General features: G+C 45.8%; 1 protein-coding gene across 5 annotated transcripts in view; it reads right to left on the bottom strand.

Moving 5' to 3' along the window:
- KLC3 (kinesin light chain 3) overlaps positions 1 to 26662 on the bottom strand; it is an 819248-nt gene that overhangs the window by 446489 nt on the left and 346097 nt on the right. For all 5 annotated transcript variants that reach the window (XM_069207761.1, XM_069207764.1, XM_069207763.1 and 2 more), the window contains exon 6: positions 21038 to 21125. In XM_069207761.1, coding sequence (XP_069063862.1) covers positions 21038 to 21125 — 88 coding nt within the window. The remainder of the gene's footprint in view (positions 1 to 21037; positions 21126 to 26662) is intronic.

Raw genomic sequence — 26662 nt, 5'->3', positions numbered from 1 at the left:
CGCAGCGAGGACTCCCAGGCGACTGCAACTCCGTGAGTAACCTGAGACGACCCAACAGCGACACACGCAGAGAGAATCCAGAGGCTCTACCTGACCGCAACTGCCTGGAACAAAGAACCCAACGCCTGGACCAAGCACTGCACCCACAGCCTCCAGGACCAGAAGGAACCAAACTCCAGTGCAGGAGTGACCCTCTGTCTAGACCAGTCGGTGGCTGGCCCGAGAAGCCCCCTGTGCCCTGCCTGCACCGCTAGAGTGACCCCAGGGTCCCTCCATTGATTCCTATTGAAAACCCGACGCCTGCTATGCACACTGCATCCGGCCGCCCCTGTGCCGCTGAGGGTGTGTTTCGTGTGCCTACTTGTGTCCCTCCAGTGCTCTACAAAACCCCCCTGGTCTGCCCTCCGAAGACGCAGTACTTACCTGTTGGTAGGCTGGAACCGGAGCACCCCTGTTCTCCATAGGTGCCTATGTGTTTTGGGCCCTCCTCTGACCTCTGCACCTGACCGGCCCTGTGTTGCTGGTGCAGTGACTTTGGGGTTGCCTTGAACCCCCAACGGAGGGCTGCCTATGCCCAGGAACTTGAACTTGTAAGTGCCTTGCTTATCTGAAAAACTAACCAATACTTACCGCCCCCAGGAACTGTTGATTTTTGCAGTGAATACTTTTAAAATAGCTTATTGCCATTTTAACTAAAACTGTGTATGTTACTGCTCTAATTCAAATTTCCTTACTTACCTATGTTGAGTACCTTGCATTTTATGTATTTACTTCAAATCTTGAATCTTGTGGTTCTGAAATAAATTGAGAAAATATATTTTTGTATATAAAAACTATTGGCCTGGAGTTAAGTCTTTGAGTGTGTGTTCCTCATTTACTGCCTGTGTCCGTGCAACAAATGCTTAACACTACCCTCCGATAAGCTTACTGCTTGACCACACTACCACAAAATAGAGCATTAGAATTATCTAATTTTGCCACTATCTTACCTCGAAGGGGAACCCTTGGACTCTGTGCACATTATCTCTTACTTTGGGATAGTATATACAGAGCCAACTTCCTACAGAGAGGGTATAGCGGCCCAAAAGGCATGCGGTGTTAAGACCGCAGTGCAAGACTGGAGGAAGACAACACTTCTTACCAAATTGTTCTAGCCTTTTTGATTCCCTATAATGGGGTACGGAAGGGAATGCGCCTGAAGAAGAGAAAGCTTGGATGACAAGACTCTCAGGCGTGGGGTGTTGGGACAGGAATTTAGGGTCGCTTGGAGTGGGACGGTGGCGGTGTGCGATAGTCCTAGTCACAGGAGCCCCTGTGTTGGGTTTGGAAAAGGACATCGGTGAGGGCTTCATTGAATGGCAAGAGGGGTTCGGATATGGAAGCCCCTGCCTGAAGCACCTCCGTCAGGAGATTGGACCTGACCTCTACACTAAGAAGCTCAAGGCCAAGGACCTCAGCTGTCCTACTGACCACCATACCATAAGTTGCTCCCTCTGCCGTAGCCACGGTAAGAGGAGACAGCATGCCAGCTTCTGGAGAAGTATCCAGACCACTGGCGTGCCCAATTCCAGTTCAAAAATGGGTCATACTAGTATTCATAAGGGTCCAGGGACCCCTCCAATCCTTCCCCAAATTCGTACCCAGAGGAATAGGGTCCAAATCCGACCTGAGGCGAATAGGTCCCATGGAAGACAAAGGCGGCGTCAGCCGATGCCGCTCCGACTCCGAGTCGTCAGGGATAAGGATTGGGTTGATGTTGATAGTGGGCACTACCGACGTCGGGAGCGTCGACAATCGACCTGCCACTGGGGAAGGTCTCAATGGTGTGACCAGCGCCGGTGCAGATACGCGAGCGGATCTGGAGGGGACCATGGTGGCCGGAGCCGACGCCGACGGCGCAGAACCCAAAGGCCCCTCAAGCGAACCCCTTGGGCCCGAAGGCACCGTATCAGGGTCAGTCCGCCCAAACATGAGGCGCATGGCCTCATAGAATTCTTTAGGTTGGGCGGGGGTCACTCCGGCTCCAGGAAACTTGGGGAAGTGCAGAGCGGACCCAGACACAGGCTACGAGGATGGAGGCCTTGAGCGTCAACGCTCCTCCCGTGAAGCGTCAGCTGAGCGACAAGGCGAAGTCGGAGTGATGGGACTTCTTGGATGACTTCTTTTTCTTACCTGCACCCAAAGATTTCGAAAACGACGAGTGGTGATGGCTCCTCGAACAGTCTCAAGACCTTCCTCTCGATCGAGACTGGGACTTACGCAGAGTCGAGTGCCGGGCCACCATGAGATTGAGGGACCGCTCCCTCAAGGCTTTCAGGTGCATGACCTGGCACTCGGAGCACGACTTTGGGTCATGGTCGCGCTCGAGACACAACAAACAAATCCGATGCGGATCCGTCATCGACATCATGCGGTGACAGTCCTCGCACAGCTTGAAACCGGTCTTTGGGGACATCCTCAACACACCAAATATCTCACGAAAACTCAACAAATCGGTCAAAGTCGTTCAAAAAGAGACCAGTGTAGCTCACTCCGGATCAGTGCATGGCACGGAGAGAAAGGAACTGACGTCACTGCGCAAAGGCAGCGTCTATGTACTACTCCCAACGTCATCATGGCGACTACGACCCAACGATGCCCGTGAAGTCGACCAACGCCACCTACCTACGTGCAAGGATACTGGTCGAAGAAAAATCTCTGCATCCAGTCTGACGCCTGGGGGAAATTCTAAGGTAAGGAATCTGCAACTAGAAGTCTCTATCAGATATGGCTTTAAACCATGGCATGTTTGGGTAACTACACATAGGTATTTGGAGGAAGTATACTAGTGTAATATGTATGTACTAATGTTTTTTTGTTACCTTATATTTCACTGTGAGATATACTGTGATATTTGATGCATGAAATGAACTTAAAGAGTGCTTAAAAATTTAAATATTTTACTGTGCTACCTGATGGAAGTAAATGTAATTAACTGAAAGAACTTTCTTAAACAAAATATTTCTGAGATGTGTGAATTTCTTGTTAGGTATATTATTATCTGAATGCCATATATTTGTTTAGATAGAAAAGACATGTTTGCTTTTCAACTGTGTCTTTTTAGCAGTCTTGTTGAATGGATCAGCTCTTTTGTGCTGTATCTATAGCTATTGCAGTTTTAATTTTATATGGGTGTTTGGAGTGATTTTATATATTGTTAAGGGAGAACTGTTTTGGTCTTTTACTTTTTAGCACTATCCCTGAATTTATTGGCTTTTGTAAATGTTTGGTTGGTGATACATTTTTTTCATTTTGTTTTTTTAGTGAGTTACTGTACTAATGGAACTGTTAAACAGGCCAGAGAAAACAACTTTGATTGTGAAACATGTGCTGGAGGTTTTGTGTTTGAACAATACATTTATTCAGAATATATTTTTGTTTTTGCCCCTTTCAATTCTTTATGTATGAAATTTGAATACTGTGTTCCTGTGGCGGCAGGCAGGCACATCCAGAGGGAGCAATTTTTGCCAGCCTATGTGAATCTGCCCTAGTGAACTGAAAGTTAACCTTGATGCACATTTATACCTATTGGAGTTTTCGTCCTATGAAAAAGGCTAAATTGGGGGCATGGCCAGCACTGACCAAGAATGTCACTTTACTGCTGCACTCCATACTCTCAGCTCCAATAAACTGCATCAGATCCACTAAGCTTGGCCTTTCACTCCTACCAGAGCCAGGCACGAACTGTGAAGGATGTGGGTAATGGCGGGACACCAGAATTAACTCTCCATGGTCCCCGAACAGACAAAGGATTCCTGACCTAGCTGCAGCATTGGTGGGTGTGGTCGTGCAGCCTGGCCAAGGTGCGCAGCCTTCCTGGACACTACCACAGGCCTCTTAGGACATGTGCTTGTGTCCTGCGCTTCTCCTGCACTCTGCTGTGTCCCACAGGGACTGATCGGCTTTGGCCATAGTGGCGCTTGGACTGAGACACCTTCATTAGCAATGGGAGGACTACTGCCGCAACATGTGTGCTTATATTTGCCAACGGACCTGCCAGACCGCAGCGCTGCTCCTGCTGGACCCCAGCCGTGCATGGTGCAGCTGAACCATCACTACCTTACTTAGCCACTTCAAAGCACACAGCTGCTGGTGGCAGCTGCCTACGCAACTTCCCTTACATTTGGACTAAAATCCTACTCCCAGACCATGCCTGCAGGCCCGCCACCCCTCTAGTACAATGTAAAACCACCATCCTGACTTCACGTACTACTTCTAGGCACAATGGGCAAGATGGAGCCTAAACAGTGCAAACTGAACTTCAACCAAGCAGGTCAGGGACTGCAAACTCCACCTGATCCCACCCCCCCTTCGCAGCACAATGCATGCGATCTTGAAACCACAAACACGGAGTAAAACCAGGATATTAAAACCATCCTGGTGGTCGTGAAATTGAGCCTGTGTGCTATTGACTACAAAACTGACCACCCACGTGGACTGAATTAAGGAATGCCTTGGCAAACAGGGTGACCAATTGTTGGAGGCTGAACACAGAGTTTCTTTCCTGGAAGACAACACACCAATATTTTAAAAAAAGTCTGTAAAAAATCCAGTCTGAACCGATGAAAACTGGCACCAAAAATTAATATTTGGAAGCATGATCATGCACAAACAACGTTCTAATTAGGGGTTTCTCTGAAGCTACAAACATGGGCCAGCTTGAAACCTACATAGAAACTCTGCTTGCAGACTTCTTGGGCAGATCCAACATCTCAGACTTGCTCATTGTGGAACGCACAAACAGATCACTGGACACCAGGTCAACCCTGGATGTCCCTCTTCACCCAATTATCATCTGTCTCTAAACTACTGTTGATAGAGATAAAAACTATGTCAATGTATCGCATGATATGTGTGCACATAACCACAAACTTGCATTACTATTGTTGATTCCACCAGATGTGACCTCCTTATGAACCCTGAGCCAGAAATACATGGTCAGGCAAGCCCTGCGACCTTGGCCTGAAGCAACTGATTGACAGATCACAGGTCGGATGACTCATAGGCTGTAGACAAACCCCTGCCCTGAAAAAAAGACAGATCGAGCCCTCAGATAGGCAGTGACACCACAACAGTTGTAGGAGACTGGCCCCCAATAAAAGACATTTGGATGGAGGGGCACATTCCGAAACACCATAAAAGTTAGATGGCACGTGAAGTTAGGAACACTCAGCCAATCAGAACACAACACACACACACCCAACACGCAGTGATCACGTGCTCCTCATGCCGGACATCTGGACATGTTACCTACTGGTCCACATTTTGTCCCTGCAAGGTCGAGACCCACCTGAATACCTTATCAGATGGTCAGATTTACTACTCTGTGACTAGGCCTGAATTGTTTTTTGCAAAGAATGTATAGAATTGTTTTATAAGCCTTCAAGAATTGTATATAAGGGAGCTCAAAACTCTCAGAAATTTGATAGACAGTCATCAGACCCAGACTCTGTACTGCGCTCTCCTGGCTGCTGCGTTTATTTAAACCAACCGTTCCTGTTTTGTCAAAAGCCTCTTGTCTTTTAATTTCTTTAAGGTAAATCCGCGTTTGAGTGACATTTTGGTGAGCTAAGATTGTTTTTTTGAGCCCAACTGCAGCCAAGGAAGATGACTCCACCCATACAGATTCACATCTGCGCAATAAAACAAAGGTGAGCAGACACTGCAACTGACAAAGTTCTGCTGAATCCACAGGGCAGAGATCCATCCTGAAGTTGCCATTAGTGGGTAAGAGTCAAAATCTGATCCTCAATCCCAGCATTTGGCGCACGGCAAACTAGGAAGAAGCGTAAAAATTTAACCTGAGCACCCTGGCACTGACAGAAAGCTGACATTTCAACATTTTATGTGTACGAACGTAGCAGTCGCAAGGTGGCCTCAAAGCCGATTCCACAGAGGTCACCTTTTTACGATAATCAACACAGGACTAGGGGAGGTGAACGTGTTGTTTAATCTGGGTGTGACACAAATGGTTCCCTTGACCCCTGGGTGTACAGGGTATCGCTTGGACAGCCAAAGTGGACACAGATGGTACTCTTTATTCCTGAGTGTGATGTAGGGATGAGGCCTCACTACCTGGACCACTGGGCATGACACAGATGCTAAGCATAGGCCCAGGAGGTGATATAGGACCAACACCTCAAACTTTTAAATTAGGTTAAAAGGGTTTCTCAGCACTACTGGTCTTTTAAACACTGGAAAGAAGTGTGAGGTTTATTCGCTTGGATCGCTGGGTGTGACACAGTTGGTACGCTAAGCCCCTGGGTGTGAAATAGGGTGCAATTCAGACCTTAGGGATAGATTTGGACCTTGAAGATTAGGTGTAGCTTGTGCTGAGAAGGGCATGCAGTTGTAGAGTTGTTCCTTCTTCTCGTAAACTGTTGCTATCTTTGTCCCCAAGCCGATATTTACAGACTATCTAGCTCACTTAGTCCTGTGCCGCGCAGAGCCTCGACAACGGGCAACATGCACTAGGAGCGGGCTAAGGATTTTTGGGCAAACCCTTCATTTTCTGTTTCCTGACACTTTTTTCACTTTCTTCTCTTTTATTTCAATTGTCGTTTTCAATTGATGCATTGTTGATGTTGTGGTGCTGATAAATTATTGCAATTATATTTCTTGCTGAAATGCTATGTCTCGTTAAATGTTTAATGTGCACATGAAAAAGTTGTTACCTTTCTCTCACACATTGTTATACCATATCTGCTATTCTACTGCTAAAAACAGGTTACAATGTTATGAACTAACCATTGCACTTTCTTTCAGGTTGTGACCCTTCATATGCGTTGTTTTATGTAGTGTGAAATGTCTGCTTGAAGCATCTCTGTCGAAGTTCAGCTCATAGCAAGCAATAATTGTCGGCATAATCCCTTGTACATATTTCCCCACAGTCAGAGTAGAATTTAGGATTCATTAAAGCTTAAGAAAGTTAGAACTATACCAGTCCTTTAAAAAAGATTCCCAACCCATCATGGAGTCGCTGTTAAGCCACATGCAAACTAGGCTCCCCACGCAGGCTATTAGGCTACATAAATTCTGCCCTGAATGGCATGCACATACTAAGGCTCATGCGTTCCCCTGGCGAGAGGCGGGGAGGCGTTGACACCAACATCATAGAACACAGGAGGACACAGATTCAGACCAAAATTGTAGGGCAAAAGAAGGCTAAGAGAGGCCCTGTTAGAACTATGGGCCATCTTCCAGGTGACCCTGACCTGTAACCAGCCAGAACCAGCAACCAAGGCTTCCACACCTCCCAACCAAATATAGTTATGGAGGTGCTCTCTCTGATGCCTGCCATCCCAGCTGTTCCTGCACTAGGTTACACCAATATGCAAGTTATGGACCCGGAGACCCCCTCTGGACAGCGAGCTACTGGGTTGTGGACTGGAGGGCCACCATACCGGCAACCACAGATGGTTCCAGCCCAATCCCAGGTTGGTGGTAGGGTTCCCCCAAGTTCGATTCCCCACCCATCGTGTCAAGACGTTTGAACCCCAGCAGCATGGGGAGCACATACTACAGCCCGGTCAACAGAGCACTCTTGGGTGACTGGGAGGTTCAAAGTGGTCCTGGACAGTGGAACCGTGAGTGGTGGGGGCTCAGGGGATGGGGGCGGTGCTCCCAGCCTTCCAGGATCTGACATAGAGGGGGAGCCACAGGGTACATTCCCCCAAGGGGTACCCAGGCAACAGAAGAGACAACAGAAAGTGAGCTTGAGGGCAGGTTCCCTCCAAGGAGAACCTCGCACAGCACAGATCGAAGGAGGCCACCCAGGTAGGAGTTAAAAGAAAGGAGCAGGTTGAAGAGAGAGAGAGAAAGAGAGAGAGAGAGAGAGAGAGAGAGAGAGAGAGAGAGAGAGAGAGAGAGAGAGAGAGAGAGAGGAAGAGGGAGAGGGATATCTATCTCGCCTGAGAAGCGCAACGGAAGAACAGAACACCATGCCCCCTCCCAGAAGAGAGCGGAGCTAGGCCCCGGGCTCCACACAATGGGAAATCTGTGGTAGAACCAGAAGGGAAGCCCGAACCCCACCTGATCATAAGCGTAGGCTAGGAGCTGACCAACAAATAAGGGATCAGCGCAGTCTAGTCCAAACCCAATTAAGACATAGGAGAAGCAGAATGGCATCTTTACGAATGCAAGAGGAGAGCAGGGACGATGACGTCCGCTGCTCCCCCACAAACGCGCTGGTCAGAAACTGACAAACTGACCCCCAGAGAAATAGTGTCTAGAAAAGAAGGCGAGGCCTTTGTGCGACCATGTGCAACCTGCTGGCTTGCTGGACCAAAAGGAAGGGCCAGTATGACAGACCCTGGCCAGGGGAGGGATCCTTCGAACCAGAGGACATGCGGTCGCGGGAGACTGCATCCAGCATGGAGGGGGAGATCCAAAATGGAACTTCCCCTACATGCAGGAATACCTGAGAAGAATGGAGCACTATGCTGAGGAAAAACCAGCAAAGCTGCTTCGAGCCAAAATATGCCCGTTGTTACAAAAGGGCACATCAGTGACCATGTAGGTGCTATCGGCACAGATGGACAAAGAAGGGCTCAGAACCAAACTGTCCCCATTGATGACCACGGCAGGAAAGTGGATCTCATGTTTTGACATAAACACTGTGGGAGTAAACCTAGACACAGGTGATGTCAAGAGTTTGCTCAGCAGCCTCATCGAAAAGCAGAATAACACAGTATTTTCTGGAGCCCGCCCCCCAGCAGTCATGCTGACTAACACCGAGTATGACGGGGCACATTCAATTAATTTAGACAACAGATATGAACGACTGAAGGAAATGTTCCCTGACTGCCCGGACGCAGGAGTATTTAGGGCGGAAAGCATGACGCCTGGGGAAACCATGAAAGCCTTTCTAGAGAGAATGAGGGAACGATGGGGACAAGAGACAGGACAGCCATGGAACAACACGGGCACCCAGGTTGCAGACTTATTCAACATCTTCAAAAAGGAGCTACCCACCAAAATACAGAGTTGGGTGGACAGTGTAGTAAGGCTAGACACCAAATCTTGCCAAGAAATACAGGCCCACATATTACAATACTCCAGAAAGAAGCAGGAAAAGGACAGGGAAAAACAGGAGCAAGCCCAGAGAGACACTGCTAAGATGGTCCAAATAAGTTAATAAAGACCTCCCTCGAGGGAGCCGCATTGGCCACAAGTGTGCAAATGACATCAGTCTTGAAGGAAGCTCCACCTCAGAACCCCAGAGGGTTTCCACCCAGTCCTAGCAGCAGAGGACAGGGAGGCTGGCAGAAGCCAGACCTCAGAGAGTGCTACTGTTGCCGGAGAATGGGTCACATGGCCGACAGACGCACCCTAAAGGCATATCATGAGCAAAGAGCGATAAGCCTTGGCCAGTCTCCGCAAAATCCCCATCCACAGAAACAAGCCCAGGTTTACCAAAATGCATCCTACATTCAGCCGCAGGGAAATCAGGCAGCCACCACACCACTACAGCAGGGACCAAGTGGTTGGCCAAACTCCTGGTAACAGCAACAGCAGACAGGGAACCCTGCCCAGCAAGGACCAGGGCCACAGACACGGCAGGGAGGGGTCACTGCCTGGGAACGCAGTGCCTTTACACAATCCCAAAATCAAAGTACCCAGCTGGTCCAAAATCCCTAATAACTTTACATTAATAGCATACCCACCTCAAAACTCATCTCAAAAAATAAAATCTAGTGACAACATTAGGAGAAAACTCACGCCTTTACTTCCGCTCTGGAAAAGCTCAGGGCTGCTGTACATTTTGTTGGCCATAGCCTGGGGGGAGGGCAGTCTGACAAGGGGGCAGGGCGCCCCCGCCTCCCCAATCATCCATAAAATCTGCCACCCAGGTCCCCATATCCAAGTCCTTGCCGACGGACTACAAGTCGAAAGGACCTGAATCTTCAACAACAGGGCTCCAGCTAATAAAGGCCTCCTTTCAGTTCCAAAAAGAAGAGATGTTTCAGTGCCGGAAGCCAGGTTCTCCACGCACTTGAGATAATGATGTCCCCATAAAATGTTTAAGTCCATGCACATCCGACAGGTTAAAAGCAACAACATGGCACCAAGTCAGTTGGGAAATTCACCAGAGCAATCAGCCGTCCCAGTTCATTACCCATATGGGGCAAATCTTGACGCGTTCTGGCCACGCACCTGACTCCCACCATAAGCAAATGATCTGCCTCCTTCTCGCTTCCAAACATTCAAAGGCTGCTTGTCAGACGATGTCCCTCCAAACCAGCAAGGGAAGCGTGTCGCCAAGTAGAAGTCCCTGAGTCCAGTTGGGGCGGCAGACCCAAAAACATCCTGGATCCGAGGGAGAGGGAGTGCCAGGGGTTCCGTAAATGACAACCACGTCCCCATCGGAGGTGCACGGACACGCTCATTGATGCGTCCTGCCTGCCAATAAGATCACATAAGGCCTTGCACACACACGGCCTTATTACGACCCTGGTGGTCATTAGAATGCCTGGGCCACAGATGACGGTCAGACCGCCGTCAATGTGGCGGTCCGACAGCCATATTAGGACCGTGGCAAAAGCACCTCGGTCCGACCACCGGCACACCACATCACCGCTAGCCGATGGTGTGGCGGTGGCGGATATCCTAATCCGCCAGGGCAGTGCTGCAAGCAGCGCTACCCTCAGGATTACGAGTCCCCTTGCAGCCACCGTCAATGTTGTGGATGGGTTTCCCGCTGGGCCGGCGGGCGGAAACTGTGTTTGGTGGGCGGCGGAACTCGTAATGAGGCCCACAGTTTGAGGAAGCAATAAGACCGATCTCAGTCATTGTCGCAACAAAGGTCACACAGGAACCACAGAGCACCTCTCCGACCCTCTCCAGCATACCACAATAAAAAAAGCATTGTATGAAGATCTAGGAAGGCACCCAACCATTGGCAAAAAATAGTCCAAAACAAAGCTTTCAGAGAAAGGGCGTATCCGAGACAACTGACTGTGTTAGGGAGAACCTCATTGCATGCCACATGCAGGAACTAGAGGGGCATACATGTGTCCTCAGAATAACACGTTGCGACCACCAGCAACAACCAAATTGCAACACGCCCCATTCCTTTCACATCGCACCACGCATGTGTAGCGCAAAAGGTTCTAACCACATCAGTAAAGTGCACACATACACACACATTGAGGAAAAAAAGGAATAATCCCTTGAAGATCACTCCACAGAAGCACTCTCCTCTGTCATATCGAAAGTGGAGGGCCAAATGGCCTGCAAAACAAAACTCAGGTGATCCACAATTAAAACACTCAACCCTTCCTAAAAAAGCTGCACCAACTAGAGTCACCTCCAAAGTAAATGCACAGAACATGCATAAGAAAAAAGGCACAGTAATCTCCTGAGACTAAATGATGCCGTATGTTTTTCTAAAAGCTAATCTACAAACCACAGCTCTTATGCAACCGAACCACGAGTGCCCTACCTTTACAGCGGCCCGCCACTTCCTTAGGAGCAACTTCCAGAGCTCCAACAAAACCTACGTGTGCAAGACATAGACCACGAACTGTTCTAGACAGACATTCTTCTACAAGCTCTTTTTCCAAAAGCAACGACTCCCCCAGTACCAAAGCATTTGACAAAGCAGAAACACCCCCGATCAACAGAAGACCGCGAAAGTTTCCCCAGGAAGCCATCCTGAGACTTACAAAATTCCCAAAATTATGTATTATTGTACCATTGTACACCCTATGTTTGCTCTGGGTATGGCCACATCCATCTATAGCCAGAAATCTGCTTAGTCACATGGAGTCCACCGCAACACTTTCACAGCACTTGCACAGGGGCCTTTTCCACATCACTTACAATTACACTGAACCTAATGTTAGTATTCCACACACACTACACAGCGCACTCTTACACAACACATGGTATCAGCACATGACCGCCATGGGCACCCAGACAGCAGACGGTCCGTGCTACGTCTGTTACGCTGTAGGTGCACATAGGCTTTATTTATCCCAAGAGATAGCCCTCGAGAAACCAAAATGCCTCATCCATCTGTACTTATGTAGAATCAGGGTCAAGATACAACCTAGTACAGAGGAACCCCAGAGGGTGGTAGTAAACGTCACTCAATATAAGACCAATCCCACCACATTGTACCATTACACCGAGCTCAGCGATATCCAAACCGAGCTAGATAGGATGTGCTGGCGAGACACTATAGGAGAGGTCACTGTTTGGCCCCGAGACTTTCCCAAAAAAAGGTTCTTGGTGGACTCCTGTCTCCGGCCCCAGGGTGGCCCTTAGCATGTCTTGGGCAGTGTCCTTTGATAACAAACGGACCCCAGACATGAAGTTCCTGTAATAGGGCCATCTACCTTAGCGATATAAGCGGAAATGAGTCTCATAGGGGAAGACGGAATACCAGCATAGATACCCCATGTCGGAAAATCTGGGATGCTGAGATAGATAAGTACACATGGTTGGAGGGGAAAGGGCAAACTCTAATTGAATGGAAACTTACACTGTATTTCTTGTGTTTCAGAGGAAAAGCGACGATCCTGCTCAGCACGAATGAGAATTATGAAGCAATACTGCAAGTACCAGACATGCACCGGGGGCACCTTCGTTCTGATGGACTTCTACTGGCAGTGTGGTGAATTCACCTACGCTAAGGTATCAGCACATGACCGCCATGGCGGGGCCTCAGCTCCCTGGTGACCATACACACCCCGACCCTGGTCATCCCTGGAAAAGACATGTCCAAGTTGTTCCAACATCTGCTACAGAAGAAGACAAACTCTGTTGCATCAGGCTCGAGAAAAAAGAACTGCTGATTATTTTGCCTGGGCTTAGTACAATGACATTCCGGAAGAATTAAGACTATTCACTGATGCTCAAGTAAATGCAGCAGGGTCCATACCCTTCTTCAACCTACAGACAAAAGAAAACGCCCGCTGTTTGCAGATAACTAGATGGGAAATGTTGAAAATGATCAATGATACTGAGCTCGGCCTTAACGCTATCAGGGAAAAACTAAGAGCCATCTGCCTCATGGTGATGCAACACTGGTATGTGTTCAACTTGATGACCTCAATGGAGGGTAGGGTATGCACCAAGATTGGTGTGCCCTGTTGTACATTTATCCCCGGTAACGACCTGAACAATGGGATACTAACTTCTGCCATCCAAGCACTACATTGTCTACAAGCTGACATGAAGAGTAAAACTGGTTATTTGATTGGTTTTCCTGGCTCTCCCGGTGGGTGACCAGACAGTGCATGTCATTGCTACTGATCTTCATTCGCATGCTGTTTTTGAGTAGTTTCCCACAAGTGGGGGTCTTCTGCTGCAAAAACGCAGTCCTCAAATTAGGTGGAATGCAAGTAACAAGGGAAATAATACTGGACAAAACAGAAACAGGTCAAACCTCAAATAATGTGACTGTCATGAGGTATGGGGTGGATAAAGTAGTTGAAAATTCAACTAGCGGGGGGGAATGTTGATAGAGATAAAAAATTATGTAAACGCACGCCATGACATGTGTGCACATAACAATGAACTCGCATTGCTATTGTCAAATCCACCCGATGGACCCTCCTCATCAATATCAAGTCAGAAATACATGGTTAGGCAAGCCCTGAAACTTAGGCCTGAAGCAATTGATTGACAGATGACAGGCGGGGTGACATGTAGCCCGTCGACAAACCCTCAAACAAGAAAAACCCAGATCAATCCCTCAGATAGGCAGTGACACCACAAGAATGGTCTTCAATAAAACACGTTTGGGCGGAGGGGCACACATTCCCAAAACACCATAAAACGTAGATGCCACATGAAATCAGGAACACTCAGCCAATCAGCACACAAAAAATGCACAGCACGCAGTTATCACACGCTCCTCATGATGCATATCTGGACAGGTTTCCTACTGGCCTGGAGTTTTTCCACGCAAGGTCGAGACCCACCTGAGCACTTTATCAGATGGTCAGATTCACGACTCCATGACCAGGCCTGGATTCCTTTCTGTAAAGAATGTATAGAATTGTTTTATAATCCTTCAAGAATTGTATATAAGGGTGCTCAGAACTTTGTAACTTTGAGAGACAGTCATCAGACCCTGACTCTACTGCGCTCTTCCGGCTGCTCCGTTTAATTAAACCAACTGATCCTGTTTTGCCAAACGCCTCTTGTCTTTCATTTCTTTAAGGTAAATCCACATTCGAGCAACACTACTATGACAGGAACACAGCTCTGAGACTTGATAGGGAAAGGGTGCCCTTCAGTTCCAGGGCTCTGCGATCTTGATTTACCTGGACTTTACTATGGTGGTACCAAAGGCAGGAAAGCCTACACACCAGTGAAGAAACAACTGTGTGCACAGGACATAAAATATGCAATGATTTATCCGGCACATCTTTGAATACATTATGATGACTGCATTAACACTTGCTAAAATTCATAAGAGGTCGTAAAGCTTGAGAAGTCCATCACAGGGAAGAAATAGCATACAGCCACCTCTTGTAGGCTTCAGTTCAGATGCCAACTGAGCACTTCATGACCTGCAGCAGTGATACCACCCCGGCTAGGGGACCTACATTCACTATCCAGTGCGTCCCATCTGGATACCCTGTATGAACACAAACTCTCTGCCACTTTGACTCCTACTACCTCCACCGCCCTCCACCCACCGTAACTACCAATCAATTCAACTCTAGTCTTGAAACTGCATGCAAAAGGCTGGTTATATGGTCTGCCCTACCCCTCAGCTTGTTTGCAAAGTTTTGTATCATTACTAGATGCTTAGCCTTGTTTAGGGGTATGTACACTGACGTTGGGGATGTCCATGTGAGAGGGGAGAGGAAGGGATGTTGTTAAGCATAGGATATACTAACACTTGACTTGTTACACACTGCACACCAAGCCAGGGTAGGTATCATGGCAATACTGATGCTTATGCAGCTACATTTAATAAACTACACACCTGGTGATGCATAATATCAATATGATTACCTGGAACAGCAGAGGGCAGGGAAACCCAAAAAAGAAACGCATAATTTTATCTTACCTAACATGCCACAAAGTGGAGAGTGCAATCTTACTAGAGACTCCTCTAACCACTGGTTTGGACACCTTGTTTGCTTCCTGCTGGGGCCCAATCAGGTATCTCCCCTCATACAACGCACATTCTGATGATGTGGTCACGTCAATTAAAAGAGTCAGTTGTCTTCAAGCTCACACATGGCTTGGCTATGGTATGTACCTGAGCTAGGCAGAACCCACCACCCTAGTCAGGGCAAGTTAGTTACACAAAAAAGATAACCTGTGCTCACTCCCTGGTAGCTTGGTGCAGAGCAGTCTCATCTCCAGAGGTCATGTGTAAAGCATCTGCACAACACACTCCTATCAGTGACACAATAAATACACCACAAACGAGGCTCCACACAGGGTTATATAAAAATAAGATTTTTATATTGTAAGATATCTCATTGAACCAAAGCCATCATAGATCATATACACTATGCAATCACCGTAGTAAGACTCAGTATCATCATAAGGCAACACCTAACAGCAACACCCAATCAGTAAGTACCTTGGTCATAGGAGACATTAGTATATAGCAATTAGATATATAAATCACCACAAAGCAACATAGACCATAAGTACTGTGCAAAATATGGACCACACCAACAACAATTATCCCCACTGTGCATACTGCGCAGACCCTGAATTAGCACTCATTAGCTTGGTTATACGAGAATCCAGATTTCATACAATACAAAGTCAGGGTATAAGACACACTAGTGAGATCAGGACAGAAAACATATGAATCATCAGGTTTCCTAAATATTGTGCATATTATCCAGTAACCATGATAATACTCACTTTCCTAACCAATGTAGGGTAAAAACGACACATACCACTAACTCAGTGCAAGTCATGCAAAACAGGTTATGAAGGATTCACAATGGTTACCATATATCACTACCTGCACTCCAATTAGGTATTGCACGGTTATTTCTGAGTGGGATACGTCTAGGAATGACCAACTGAGTAGAGAGAAAAACACCTGACATGCCCATCAGGAGAAAGATGGTACTTTACAGGTCTTTCTAGACACTGATCCTTTATCCCTCTTGGGGGCCCTCCTACAGGGTACCTGGCAAAGCCATAAACCAACAATTGCCCCCTGAGGTACAGCGGGAATAGCGGGATGCCCATTCAGACTGTAGAGAAACCTTGCTGGGTCCTTCCGCGTCTGAAGCAAAGGAAGGCAGTGGGCCACAAATGTGCTGGCAATGTGGTTTCCTGCACCAGGCCGAGGTGGCAGCGTGTCCAGGGCCTACAAGACCGCTGCGACACTCCAAGGGGAGGTCCAATCCCAGGGGTGCAACCAACCCCAGTAGTCGGATTGTGCTCTGCGTGGGCCGTGACGGTGAAGCTGCTGGTGCTTAGGGCTAGCCAGAGAAACGCGTGACTCGCACCTTTCACGGACTGATGCAGGCTAGGTACCCTCATGGGCAGAGCTCATGGCAGGCCTCTGTTTGAAAAGGAGAAGCAATTTCAAGACTGCAGAGTGCATCCTTCGGCTCGCCTGCTGTTCTGGCAATGCGGTGGAGCAGGGAAACCACATAACTAGGGAGGCTTCTTGTAAGGGCCGCGTCCCTCAGGTACAGTCACCCAGGATGTTTTAGGAGGCCAGGCTCGAGGTGGTGAGCAGCCCAAGGAGAAGGCGCTTGCCTAGGGATGCCGGCAAAGCACTCTCCATGCGCTAGCAAAAAACAAAACACCAGAAATAGAGCCCCACACAATCTACTTGCAGTCAGGAGGGAGGTGAAGGAGGCACGCTCACCCAGGTTTAAATAAAAAGGCACAGGGCAGGCCACCAATCCGTGGGAGAACACGCAGATGGGGCACTAGAGGAGCAGCAGGCCAGCTCATTCGGTGGAGCAGGGAAGACACGTAACAAGGGAGGCTCCTTGTGAGGGCCACACGCCTCAGCAGCAGTCACCACGGATTTTTTAAGGGGCCTGTGGTGGTGAAAAGCCCAAAGGCAAGGCGCTTGCCTAGGGATGCAGGCAAAGCACTCTCCACAGGCTAGCAAAAAGAAAACACATAAAACAGAGCTCCACATGAGCTACTTGCAGACAGAAGGGAGGTGAAGGAAGCACACTTACCCAGCTTTATATAAAAAGGCACAGGTCAGGCCACCAATCCCCGGGAGAACATGCAGATGGTGGGACTAGAGGAGCAGCAGGCCTGTTCACCAACACAAGAAGTGGCGGTTCCTCCTGGCAGTCCAGCAATGCCAGTGAAGTCCAAGTCAGGGTGCAGCCGGTATCAGGACAACATGCAGAAAAGCAATCCTGTGAGTCCTTTATGGCACCCAGCAGAGGCAGGTAACAGGTCAGCAGCAGAAGAGCAGTCCAGATGAGTTCTTAGTGCAGTCCAGCAGTCCTTCCGGCAGAGGTTCAGTCTCAGTTCCAAAGTGCTTTCAAAATCATGGGGTCAGAGCCCCTGTACTTATGCCCTGGTGCCCTGCTTCTAGAAACTGGACAACTTTTCCAGCAAGGTCCGACCAGTTCCAGAAGTTTACCTACTCTGACTCCAGACATCAGTAGGGGGTAAACAAGCCCTTTGTGTGATGGCAGGATACAGCCTATACAAGTGTAAAGTGTGCACACACTTTGCCTCTCCCAGCCTAGAAACACCATCAGTATGTAGATAAATGCAGATGCAACCCTGTCACACCTAATCCTTCCTGACTAATGGCTGTCTGGAGAGTATGCACAAAGTGGAGCTGTCACTATGCCCCAGATGTGGATTCAGATCAGACTGCAGAGCACTAGAATTATAAAGAGAGAGAAATGCCCACTTTCTAAAAGTGGTATTTATAAAATAGTAGTGTAAAATTCATCTCCACTAGTAAGCAGGATTTCTTACTACCATTCCAAACATATTAAACATGACCAAGCTACTCCTTACAGATCAGAAATTACCACTTAAGCATATATAAGGGAATTCAAAATGCAAGCCTCTGAGAGGAGCAGCACTCACAGTAGTGAAAAACAAAATAGGCTACCTGTCACTACTAGGACATGTAACACATAAAAATATAGGTCCCACTTTTTACATACAGTACACACTGCCCATAGGGCTATCTATGGCCTACTTTAGGGGTGACTTAGGTCTACTAAAAAGGGAGTTTAGGCCTTGGTAAGTAGTTTGACATGCAAAGTTGACGTGGCAGTAAACTGTGCCAGCAGGCCCTGCAGTGGCAGGCCTGAGACAAGTTTGAAAGGTTGCTTCTGTGGGTGGCGCAATCGGCACTGCAGGCGCATTAGCAGCATTTAATTTACAGGTCCTGGGTATATGGTATACCACTTTCCAAGGGACGTACAGGTAAACTAAATATGTCCAAGAGGTGTAAGCCAATTATACCAAGCTTTAGGGGAGAGAACACATGCACTTTAGCACTGATTAGCAGTGGTAAGGTTCCCAGAGTCCAAAAGCCAACAAAAAGAGGGTCAGAAAAATAGGAGGAGAACGTTGGGGATAACCCTGCAGAAAGGGCCAGTTTCAACAACCATGCATCTTGGATTTCTTACATTATACCCTGTGCATTCTGTATCTTGAATTAAAAACCTAAAAAAAGAAAAAGCATAAATTGATAGCACAGGGAAAATGTGCTGGCTAAGAGATAGATAGCTACCTCTTGGTGAAAGGTGTTGGTCCCTTCACTGAAACTGTGGACATCGGACAAGTTAAAATGTGCTAACAGGTAGATGTTAGGTGAGAAGATTGTAACGTATTATGGAGTATGTTAAATCTAGTTTGACATTTGGGAAGTAGTCTTCTGCATTCTGAAGTGTACCTCAGAAAATAGGCCATTGTGATGACTGTAGTACTGTCCCGCATGGCAGCATGTGGTGCTTACAGTATGTTCAATAACCAACGCCACAAGAATGTAAAAGAGAGGTTTTCATTTTGAAATGGTATTTAACCGAATCAACTAATGCTGCAGATTTAACAATAAGTAACCCACAAATGGCTCAATGCTTGGACCACTCCTACGGGTATGCTGATGTCTGAAAAATGTTGTATTTTGTAATTCTTGCTTTTGTACATGCGAACACACGATAAAAGAAAAAAAGGCTTTTTGTAAAGCAATAGCAATTATTACAACTGAATCACAAACACTTTACTTCAACCTAATCCTAAAATAAACCCTAACACTATAATTAGTTTCAAACTCAGCCCAGTCCACAAAACTACACAGTAGCCCTAATCCTAAGTGCTAAGACTAATATCTTTTCAATGTTTTACATTTTCTTTGCTTTGTTATGTGTTATTTTGCAAGAAATATACTTTTCTATGGTTTGAAGTACATGCTTTGAACGATACTTGCACCATTAGGGTAAGATTCTTGGCCAGCTTCTGGAAGCTAGTTATTCTTGTGATCGTAAGTCTTTTACCTACTTCACAGCCTTGATAACAGTGTAATGCTCTGGATTTGAAGCATCTCAATGCCACCTCCTTGTCTTTTTCTTTAAGACCATTGACTTTAGTGCCCACAGGAAATAAGTGCTGCTAATGAAGATTTGTTTCTGAAAAATAGATCATCAGATATGCTGATACTATAGTAAAGTTTATAAATTTCAGAACAAGCAAGTTGTGCCATTCAAGAAGGATAGCCAACATGCTATCTTATGTGGCTGTGCCTTCTAATATTTTAGCTTACATAGTGCTTCCACCGTGGTTGTGGAAGATGTTGATAGAATTGTGCAGGTATGTCACCTGAGGTGAATTTTGAAGGAATGATGGAGTTATGTCAGCTGTAGACAATGTAGATCTAATGATGTGACTGAAGATACAATATTGTAGGTATGTTGACTTTTAATTTAATATAATGCTTATTTGTTGAGGCTATGTTGAGGCTATGTGGATTGGTGACTGAATTATGCCCATGTGTTGACTGTGTGGTCTGTTAAAACACTGGTGTATTAGTGCTAAATGGGTGAACGTTGATAGAATGATTAGTACAGCTGTCCTGCTCTATGTGGTAGTTAATCTCATGGTGTAGTAATAATGCATAGGATTTACTTTGTTAGAATTGCATAGAAAGGGGCAGTAATGGAGGATGTTAATATAAAAGAGCAGTTGATTTGGATATGGAGGATCTTGGTAGAATAATATATTTGTTTAGGCAGTGTGGAATGTTGATCTTTTGAGGTATTTGCGCTGGGTACGAAAGCTGCTGATAGAAGTGTTCTACTGCATGAGGGATGTTAATTGAATGATGTAGCTGTGCAGACAGTGTGAACTATTGACAACACAATTTAGGTCTGTTTACTGTAAAAAAAAAAAAAAAAAAGTGCTGATGTGCTGCTGGCTATTTTGAATACAATGATAACTGTGTTCTAACTACATGGGATGGTTATATAATGTTAACTAGATACAGAATTTGTGCTGTCTGTTGTTGAACATAAACCTCTAGAGATGGCTATGGTTATTTAATAGAACATGCTGTTGCGATGTCTGCTAGTGGATATTGATAGAATGGGTTAGTTACTCTGCATATGGTGATGCTGACTGCATTGTCTACCTATGTTGGCTGTAAGTTAATATTAACTGAATGCCGTGGTTGGGCTCCTTGTATCAGTGCTAACTTGTAATTTGCAATTGATCTGAGTGTACACTTGCAAGAATGGTGGAGCTATCTTACCTCTGGTATGGTCAAGTCCGGGGGGTCAGGAGACACTATCAGAACTAATCAGTTGTGCTGTCTGTGGTGATTATCAATGCAATAGTGTAGATATACTGCCAGCAACCCAGTCAACAGCATAGTGTAATAGTTGTGCTGTCTGCAGAGAGTATGTGTGTTTTGGGGCGAGAGTGGAGATTGTTAACAAAATATTGTAGTTGTTCTGGCTATAGGGATGTGGAATGAACTTTACAGGGCCCTTGTAATTGCCCTGATTTGGGATAGTTTCTTATACTTCCTGGATGAATAACAGAAGAAACAGACACTTACCGCAGGATGGTCTATGCCCAACGTCTGTTCGCGAATTTCAAGGGCATCGTTCAGAAGATCTGTTGCCTCCTTGTATTTGTTCTGATCCCTACAGTGGAGGAACCAAGCAATATATTTAAATCTGAATTTTCTTTTGCAATATGATCTTTCAGGGCCAGCAAATAATAAAGACATAAAACAATATGCATAAGATGAGTGAATTCATTGCTCTGTTAAACACTGACGCAAAAATCTATACTAAGATCTTGGCCATTAGGCTCGACCGCTACTTACTAGATCCCGACCAAGTGGGGTTTATTCGTAATAGGCAGGGAGCAGACAATGTGGCCAAGGTAGTGCTCTGGGTTCCCTTTTGGCACATAGATGGTGCACCTTTATTTTAGCTCCTTTCAGCTTCAGGCCTGTGGCCTGTGCCCTTCTACCTATATACATGTTTTTCCTTGTTTATTCATTTTATTATATTTTAGTAGTTTGCTTTTAGCAGGGTTGTTTTTACATTCTAATCAGCTGCCTTTCTGCGAAAGCATTGTTGTCAGTTCCTTGGCACAACATTTCATTCTGCATTCTTCCCAAGGCTCTCATTGCACATGAGAGTTTACTTGGTACTGCCAGTTCAAGAGTTACAGAGTCAACCTTCTCTCCATAGACTTATTATCATGTCAGGCCTGTTCTCAGAAACACAACACGTTTTGTTGTATAAACACCATACAGGCCGAAGAAGAGCAGAGGGGGCACCCCAGCCAGCCATCTTACGCTATGTGCCACTTAGTTGCAGCTTTGCTGATCTTGGCCTTGCCTCTCCAGCCAAACGGGAGGACTGACAGCAGTCCAAAGGCAGACCCTTTCTTTCCAGGTGTGGGGTCAGGGGATATTTTATAGACTAGTATGGGCAGAATTGCTAACACTGCTATGCTCTCATGTTAGATGCTAGAAGTGTAGGTAGGAATTCTTAGACTCGTGAATATGTCAGGATGCTGGGACTGTTTATGTGTTTTACTCTAATGGTCACAATCATCACTGTACTAGGTTTCATCTTTCTAATAATTGCAGCTCATACCTCTTATCATAAAATGCAGTTTCTTCAATAAATGTATTGAAACTTACCCTGCATTACTCTGTCTGACTTCGCATGCAAATGAAAGAAAGGGGTAAGATCCATTCCACCACATCTTCCCTGAGAAGTCTGAATGTCATGATTTTAGGCTGCCACAAATCAGCTTTACTTTCAAGGTCTGGGTGAGGTACTGCTAGCTAGTCGAGGTCAGGCCAACAGCTTCCATTTGGTGTGAGACTAACTCAGTTACCCATATGTGGTGGTGCTGAAGCCCAAAACCAAGCATACTTACCCCCATGGTAGCAGTCCTACAACAGTGGCACACCATGTGGAAAAGGCACACCGCCATGAGATCACAGCATGCCTTATATTGCTGGATGCAGAGAAGGCATTTGATAGCATGAATTGGGACTTCCTCAACTCAGTCTTGAACAAAATAGGGATAGGTCTCAACATGATCCCCAAAATCATGGCTTCATATTTAGCTCCTGTAGCCACCATCTCGGTCGACTGGCACCACACAGATGCCATATTGATCAACAGGGGCAACAGAAAGGGCTGCCCCCTGTTGCCTCTCTTATTTGCCCTAGTGATGGAGTTGTTGGACATTACTGCCTGCCGCACAGAGGAGATAGAGGGCATCCTCTTTGGAGGGCAAGTACACAAGATCAACTTATTTGCGGACAACCTGCTCCTCACTCTAACATGACCTGCTACCTTCCTTCACATTTCATGGTTGGGACAGGTAAACATGATTAAAATGAACACTCTTCCACTGGTCCTATATCTTTTCCGGACTCTCCCCACTCCAATCCCACACCTTTTGGAAAGAGGTCCTCAGCCACATAAAAGTTACAGTGGGGTATCCCCTTTAAGCAAAATACCTTACAACTATACTCGCAACGCAGCCCCTACTCCTCAAAGCCATGACAAACACTGAATGGACACTCATTAGCTAAATGCTGCAGGCCGCTAGGAAGCTAATAGCTTAAGCTTGGAAACAAAAAACCCCACCCTCCATGGCACAACAGTTCTCCCACCTGTGGCAAGTGGTGCCAATGGAACAGCTTTCCCATAAATTGTCCCAAACAGAAGCCAAACTTCAAGCGACATGCTGCCCTTTGTTACACTGTTGCTCCTGCATTGAATTTACCAGCTTTAACCTGCTGAAACTAAGAGTGCTGCAGTTATTCCTTTGATCACCCACCAGGGTGTATGCTATGAATACAATGAGCGAACTCCACTTGACACACGGCCCGCCCAGATTGCGCAACACTACATAATCAACTTTTACCACTAACATAAGTCCACACCTTAGCCCTGATTCACTTGTTTTTTTGTTATGTGTTATCATTAGTTGCCCCTGTTTTTCCCCTTCCCGCTATCCTCTACTTAATGTGGCCATTTGAATCTATGCATTAATCCTATTGGAATCAAAGACTTAAGCTCTCTTTACTCCTATGAATAGCATTTGGCTAGTAATCACGTTTTAGAATGCATATTGCTGTCACAACTTTGGTGTCATAGTGCTGATTGTCATCTGTGACTGATGTTTTCCTTGTTTACTCTGCAAATTTCAATAAAGAGATTTAAAACAAAAATCTAAAAAGAGTGTCAATATTAGGCAACAGGGGTTACGGTGCAAAGGCAGCAGATGGCACTGAGTCCAAGGGGGAATATTGTTGGAAACAAGAGGCAAGACATAGTTCTTCTGGAAAAACATCTTTTAAAGCAGCTTTTATGAAGTTGATAAAAGGTAGCCCCAACTATGAGCAACAACTCCACCTGGGGAAATACACTGTAGACCAAAGAGCCTGAAAACTGGGAGTTCTCACACACATTAAATGCTAGTAAAATAAATCATTCACAGTCGGTACAGAGCGGGTAGATTACAATTTCTATTTATAGTCGGTTCATAGAATGCCAACACGTGTTGTGCTCAAGCCAACACTACAGCCTATAGCTTTCGCAAGGCATGTTGTGGTATGCATTCATGTAGCCCTCACTCAGAATAAACATATTTATTTTAGTGATTTTACATAGTGCCGACATGACCTGGGGCATTACAGTACTTTACAATAGAACGGTACCAAACAATCATAGCAGGAATACGTTAGAGATGCAACCAAGGAGGAAATAAAAGAAGGTAATCAAGCATAAGCAGGAGGTATAACTGTACATGAGTAAAGTTCCCAGACAATCAGTGCAAGAGAATATTTGAGATACTTTGGAAAAATTCAAGCAACCATCAGATAGTGAGTGGGGGTAGAAGGAATTTACCTTTCAGTGTCTTTCAAAGAGAAGAGATTTAAGATCTTTTTTAATGTAGCTTGGCATGTGGTCATATGGAGTGAGGAGGTTCCAAGTTCCTGTGGTGCTTACAGAAAATGGCTGGTTCATGAACCGCTATAGTTGAGCGGTGGCAGGCTCCCGGAGGAGGGATTGAGCATTTCATAATCCCGGTTTTGCTTCTGATATTTTCAGCTCATCAATTTAGTACATGGACAAAGATAGTACAGTAATTTGTGTGTGGTACGGGTGGTTTTATATTGGGCTCTCACCAATTTAACTATTGGAGGGTTAGCAGGATAGAAGTGCTTTAGTAAAATTTATTTTCAACGTATCAATTTGGTACGTGGCCAAAGATAAGTGCAGTGCTTTGTGTGTGGTGCAGGTATTTTTAAATTTGCCTCCCACCAATTTAACTATTGGAGGGTTAGCAGGATAGATGTGATGTAGTCAAATTTCTTGTGACTGGTCACAAATCGGGCTGCAGCATGTACAATCTCTCTCATTGTCTGATTGGGTGTAAGTAAACTTTAGGGAAGTCTGACAAGGGTAGGGTGCAATCCTAAAGTCACGCCTGGAAAGAACTATCTCCTCCACAAATGATTTTTGGTCCTGTTCTGGGATGAGCTGCTTGATTCTTCAGAGCAGCCTTAGTTGGAACTAGGCCCTATTGTCATTAGCTGCAATATTACTCCAGCAGTTGAGTTGGCTGTCAAGGGTGAAACCAAGTGAAGGCATTTTGAACAATGGCCCTCCAAGGCAGAAGTTACATCCAGTCTTGAACAGAAAGATTAGCTTTTTTGGAGATAAAAGAAGGAATTCTGTTTTTTGCAGGGTTTGGTTTGAGTGATGATTTGACATTTATGATTGTCTTTTCTTCAAGGTGCTAGCCAGGAGGGTAATCTTGTGTGGGGATGTAACCATCAGGTAGATTTGGATACTGTCGGTGCACAGGTGGAAAAGGATTCCAGTGGTACTAAGGATTACACAGAGAGGTTTGAGATAGAGACTGAATAGGGTTGGAGAGAGGATATAGGCTTGGGGAATCCCTTTCCACAGGTTAATTGGCTTTGAAACGGAGTTCCTGGTTTTCACTACTTTAGAGTGATTTATTAGAACGGAGGTAACCCAGTTTCCATTCAATGCTTTATGGTGTTTCTCGGAAACTGGTGGCTGACTGTGTCAAATGTGGCAGATAGGTTGAGGAGAACAAGAAGGAAATAACTTCCATTGTCAGGGGTGCAGAGCTTGTCGTCCATAATCTGCTGAACTACAGAGTTCATGCTCTGGCCCTGGAGGAAGCCAGACTGGAAAGTGTAAAGGAGGTTGTTTGCAAGGATGTGAGCAGGCAATTTAGAGGCTACACAGCTTTCAATCACCGTTTACCTAAGAAAGGAAAAGTGGAGACTGAATGGATATTGTTAAAGCCGTTGGGATCTAATAGTTTTTTTTTTTTTTGTTTGTTTTTTTTGTTTGTTTAAGGGGAGAAGAGATTTGACCAACTTTTAGACAGTTGGTGAATGTACCCTGTTTGGGGGAGAAGTTAAACAAGGTGGGCCAAAAGGGGAGTAGATGATTGGTGAGGACTTACTGATGGAACCAGGAATGGAGTTGCAAAGATGATTCGAGGGTTTCGCCTCGCTTATGGTCAACAGTAGTTTTGATTCTGAAATTGGAGAGAAAGAGGACCATGGCCTGCCGTGCAAGACAGATTTTGATCGGCGTTATTATCAAAGGTGACTGGCAGGAGATGTTTATGTCTTTGACCATAATTCGAATAACTCCACAAAGTTGTTGCATCAGGCCATAGAGGACTTTGGTGAGGTGTTGGGAGAAGGGTCGTTGGCCTGGTGGATTACTTCAAATAGATGTTTAGGTCTGTTCTTAGCAGGAGAGATCGGATATGTGATGACTTGATTCTTGACTCTGAAGAAGTGGTCTCTGTAATTATTTCTCGTAGATTGCAGCTTAGTCAGACTCAGTTGGGGGGTACTTCCTCCATTATTTCTCAAGGTTTCTGAGATGCTTCTTTTCTTTGTAGAAGCCAAGGCAGAGCTGGTTTGGGTCTGCTGCAATTGCTCTTGAGAGGTGTAAATTCCTCAATCAAGGCTTCCATACAGGAATTATTAAATCTTCATTGTCTCATGCTTTTTCCTGTGTTAGTCATCATAACAAAAACAGCTTAAATACAAGTAGTCCAATAAAAAAAACAATGAATAAAATTACACAGAACAACACTGAATAATATTCATACAGAGTTAAAATCAACAGGACAACAATTA

This window comes from Pleurodeles waltl, chromosome 9 (genome assembly GCF_031143425.1).
Source record: "Pleurodeles waltl isolate 20211129_DDA chromosome 9, aPleWal1.hap1.20221129, whole genome shotgun sequence".
NCBI classification, from domain to species: Eukaryota; Metazoa; Chordata; class Amphibia; order Caudata; family Salamandridae; genus Pleurodeles; species Pleurodeles waltl.
The sequence above is the reverse complement of the archived record's forward strand: the minus strand, read 5'-3'. Positions and strand labels throughout refer to the sequence as shown.